Genomic DNA, 4671 nt, shown 5'->3' with positions numbered 1-4671 from the left:
GAACCTGGTTAAGAGTCTCTCTTTCTCCCACTCCCTCTGTCCCTCCCTCCCTTGCTCTCTTTCTTTTTTATTAATTTTTTTTAACGTTTTTATTTATTTTTGAGACAGAGAGAGATAGACCATGAACGGGGAGGGGCAGAGAGAGAGAGGGAGACACAGAATCGGAAGCAGGCTCCAGGCTCCGAGCCATCAGCCCAGAGCCCGACGTGGGGCTCGAACTCATGGACCGCGAGATCGTGACCTGAGTGAAGTCAGACGCTTAACCGACTGAGCCACCCCGGCGCCCCATGCTCTCTCTCTTTCAAAAAAAAAAAAAGAGAGAGAAAAAAAGATTTTATATCTAAGTAATCTCTACAGCCAGCGTGGGGCCTGAACTCACAACCCTGAGATCAAGAGTCGCACGCTCCACCGACTGAGCCAGCTACGTTCCCCATTACTACATATTTTAAAATATATTATTCATAAAATGTTACTTAGGTTAACATGCAATAGGTTTAATATTGTTACTTAAAAATAGGCAAATATTTAAAATTTTTATCTTAATTTCAAATACAAAAGTATCGATAGACATAACATATAAACAACAGCTCCATGGGGTCCTCAATAAGTTTTGAGTGTAGAGGGGTCCTGAGAACAAAAGTTTCAGAACTACTGGTCTGAAATGCTCTGTTCTTTACTCATCTTCTCTCTCTCCCAGCAACAGCACGTTCCTTCCTGTACCTGGAGATTTGTGTACCTGTATTATTGCCTCTACCTGAAGAGAGAGCTCTTTGTATTCACCACGGTACTCAGCAATGCTCTGCATGTAACAGAAGCTCAGTAAGTATTTTTTTCAATAGGTATTTGCTGAATTCAAAAGATGAATGTTGCCTCCCAGTTTTCTTCTAAAATCTGCTCTCCTTTCCAAATTTATCTTTGCTTGACTCCACTGCTCCGTATAGGCAGCCATCGAATCATCTCTCATTTCCTTTTCATAAAACTCAGATGCATGCTTTTCACTTAGCTCCATACCAACTGCGGTGACTCATCAGGTGTGGTGAGTCCAAGAGGGAGCCTTGCGCTCCTGCCAACTTACACACTAACCTTCCTTAAGTATTGGTATTGTTGCATTACTCTTAAGAGCCTACCGAGTCCCTGTTTACCACCTCAGGTCCAAATACCTCTGCCTGTTTATGCTCACAACTTTATCCCACGTACCATCCTCATCTCCCATTCACCCAACCTTATCTCTCATTCACCCAACGTACACCCTCTTTGTAAGCAAACTGATTCCCACGCACTCTTTCCCAATGACAGACTTTTTGCACTGGCCACTCCCACCACCTGGCTAGATGTTATCCATCCTTTACCACCAGTTCAGTTCCCACAATCTCCATTAAATCTGCTTAGGCCAATGTCTTCTTTCTTCCTGTATCATCAGAGCAAACAGGTGCCTTGCAGGTTTCAAGCTCTGAACTGGACCTCAGTGACAGAAGTTGAATCAAATACAATCCTTGTCCTCCTCAGGACTGCAGCCAGTAGGGGAGGTTGACATGACCATCATAAACACTATGTTCTAAGTATTTACAATGAATTATCTCATGTAATATTCAAAACAACCTATTCTATCTTCTTTTCCCATCTAAGAAATGAAGCCGGTGGACACAAAGATATGTAGCCTGCCCTGTCACAAAGCTAGGAAGTGCCAGAGTCTTCTCCACTCCAGAACTGGAGTTCTTAATTGTTATCTCACAACGCTTGCTGAGTAAGAGAATCAAAGCACAATGGACAGAGTGATTGGAGAGCAAGAAAGAAAAAGCCTTTGTTTCTGGGAGGAGGGAGAGGGCAGGCCCAATAAGAGGAAGTTTCATGTTGTCCTTCTGCATGGCCAAAACAACCCCAAACACACAAATCAGCATCATCAAGGGCATGGAGCTCTAAGAGACAAACTTGTGCAACATGTTGCTCTTTCTTTTGGATTCCCGTGGAACAGGCAGTTGTCTATACTTTTGTTTAAGCATCAAATGCATGGAAGTGCTTCTTTTTTATGCATCTGTTTCTGCTATTAGACCATTCAGTGAGGATGGAGAAAGCATCTTATTCGTTTTTCTACAGCCACTAGCTCACAGTAGGTGCTCAATCCATGTTCATAAAGGAATACATGATGGGTGTGCAGGATGTGTGAGGCTGGGAAGAGAGGGCTGATAAAGAGATCAGAAGGCAGGAGGAGGCCTGATTTTAGAAAGCAGGCTGTGGACATTTAAGGCATATTTGCAGGCAAAGGGAGCAGGGAAGCTAGAGAGGCTTCTTGTTAATATTATTTACTGTTTCCCAAAGCAATAAAAGTCTATAATTTTAGGGGTGCCTGGCTGGCTCAGTTGGTAGAACATGGGACTCTTGATCTCAAGGTTATGAGTTCAAGCCCCACACTGGGTGTAGAGCTTACTAAAATAAAATAAAATAAAATAAAATAAAATAAAATAAAATAAAATAAAATGCTATAGTTTTAAAAAGACATAATACTAAAAGACTCACAATTTTAACAGTAGTTCCCTGCTGTGATCCCAGTCCTGTTTACCAGGTAACTATCTTAAATTCTTTTAGCTGTTTACCCAAATTTACAACCATATTTCTAAACAATGTTCTTATAAAGTTATTTTAAAATTAATTTTATTTATTTTTTTTAAATTTATTTATTTAGCAGGCTCCTCACTACCAGTGCAGTCTGACATGGGGCTCAAACCCACGAAACTGGGAAACCATGACCTGAGCCAAAACCAAGAGTTGGAGGTTTAACTGACTGAGCCACCCAGGCACCCCTAAAATTAATTTTAGATATTGACTTCCCATCACAGTGGAGGAAGACTTCATTCCACCACAGTCCACCTCCCTCATTTCTGTGGATCTTCTCCGTAGGCCCAGGATACTGACATTTCTCCATAACATACCTTAGTTGTGCTTTCTCTTTCCTCTTTGGGAGACACAACAATGACTCATATCCTTCTGTTCTAGGACACGTTTTTGTATTATTTCTTTGATAAATGGCAGCCTTCCATTTTCTTTCTTCTCTTTCTATACTTCATATTAACTGAAATTTCTAAATTCTTTAAAACATTTTTTCATCTAAAGACAAATACCATATGACTTCATTCATATATGGCATTTAAAAAACAAAACAAACAGGGGCACCTGGGTGGCTCAGTCAGTTAAGCATCTGACTCTTGACCTCCGCTCGGGTCATGATCTCACGGTGTGTGAATTTGAGCCCTGAGGCAGGCTCTGCGCTGACAGCGTGGAGCCTGCTTGGGATTTTGTCTCTCCTCTCTGCTCCTCCCTCTCTCTCAACATAAATAAATAAAATTTAAAAAGAAGAAAAGAGGGGTACCTGGGTGGCTCAGTTGGTTAAAGAAGCTGACTCTTGCTTTCAGCTCAGGTCATGATCTCGTGGTTCATGAGTTTGAGCTCCATATCGGGCTCTGTACTCTGATTGTGTAGAACCTGCTTGGGATTCTCCATCTCTCTCTTCTTCTCTCTCTCTGCCCCTTCCGTGGCTGTCTCTCTCAAAATAAACAGACTTTAAAAAATTAAAAAAAAAAAAGAAAAGAAACGAGTGAACAAAGGAGAAAAAAGAGACAGACTAAAAACCAGACTGTTAGCTATAAACAACAACCACATGGTTACCAGATGGGAGGTGGGTAGGGGGATGGGTGAAGCAGGTGAAACGGGGATTGAGGAGCGCACCTGTGATGAGTATGGAGTATTGTATAGAACTGCTGGATCACTGCACTGTACACTTGACACGAATACGCTTCCTGTCTTGTCCTCGGCGCTGCCTGTGGAGGTGGCAGCCATCTCTTACTCAGCATCACGGCTGCCCTTAACCTCTGGTGAAGCCCAAGACTGCTAAAAAGTGGACCAAGAAGTTCATCTGGCACCAGTCAGGCCGACATGTCAAAATCAAGCGCAACCGTCGGAAACCCAGAGGCATTGACAATAGAGTGCGCAGAAGACTCAAGGGCCAGATCTTGATGCCCAACGTTGGTTACGGGAGCAACAAGAAGACAAAGCACATGCTGCCCCGTGGCTTCCGGAAGTTCCTAGTCCACAATGTCAAGGAGCTTGAGGTGCTGCTGATGTGCAATAAATCTTACTGTGCAGAGACTGCTCACAATGTCTCCTCCAAGAATCAAAAAGCCACTGTAGAAAGAGCAGCCCAACTGGCCATCAGAGTCACGAATCCCGATGCCAGATTGTGCAGCGAACAAAATGAATAGAGAGCTTATGTGCATGTCATATTTGTGTTAAATAAAACCATAAAACTACAAAAGAAAGAAAGAAAGAAAGAAAGAAAGAAAGAAAGAAAGAAAGAAAGAAAGAAAGAAAGAAAGAAACTAATATAACACTGTAGGGGTGTGCCTGGGTGGCTCAGTTGGTTAAGCATCCAACTTTTGCTTTTGGCTCAGCTCATGATCTCACAGTTTGTGAGTTCAAGCCCCGGGTTGGGTGTCAGGCTGACAGCACAGAGCCTGCCTGGAATTTTCTCTCTCTCTGCCCCTCCCCTGCTCTCTCCCAAAATAAATAAACATTTACTATAATACTGTATGTTAACTATACTGGCATTAAAATTAAAAGCTTAATAAAAATGTTTTTTCTTCAACTTTCCATTTCATTGCTTTTTATTCTACTTTCTGT

The 4671-nt window shown here is 42.2% G+C and overlaps 1 protein-coding gene across 1 annotated transcript; it reads left to right on the top strand.

Moving 5' to 3' along the window:
* Positions 1–3860: 3860 nt before the first annotated feature.
* Positions 3861–4394, top strand: LOC109501114 (60S ribosomal protein L32-like; the record flags this gene model as incomplete). Its single annotated transcript, XM_045060669.1, has 1 exon — positions 3861–4394. A coding segment is annotated over one exon (393 nt), but the record flags the coding sequence as incomplete, so codon positions are not given.
* Between the last annotated feature and the right edge of the window lie 277 nt (positions 4395–4671).

Source organism: Felis catus, chromosome B3, assembly GCF_018350175.1.
Source record: "Felis catus isolate Fca126 chromosome B3, F.catus_Fca126_mat1.0, whole genome shotgun sequence".
NCBI lineage: Eukaryota > Metazoa > Chordata > Mammalia > Carnivora > Felidae > Felis > Felis catus.
Note: the sequence above shows the minus strand (reverse complement) of the source record. Positions and strands in the feature narration are given on the sequence as shown.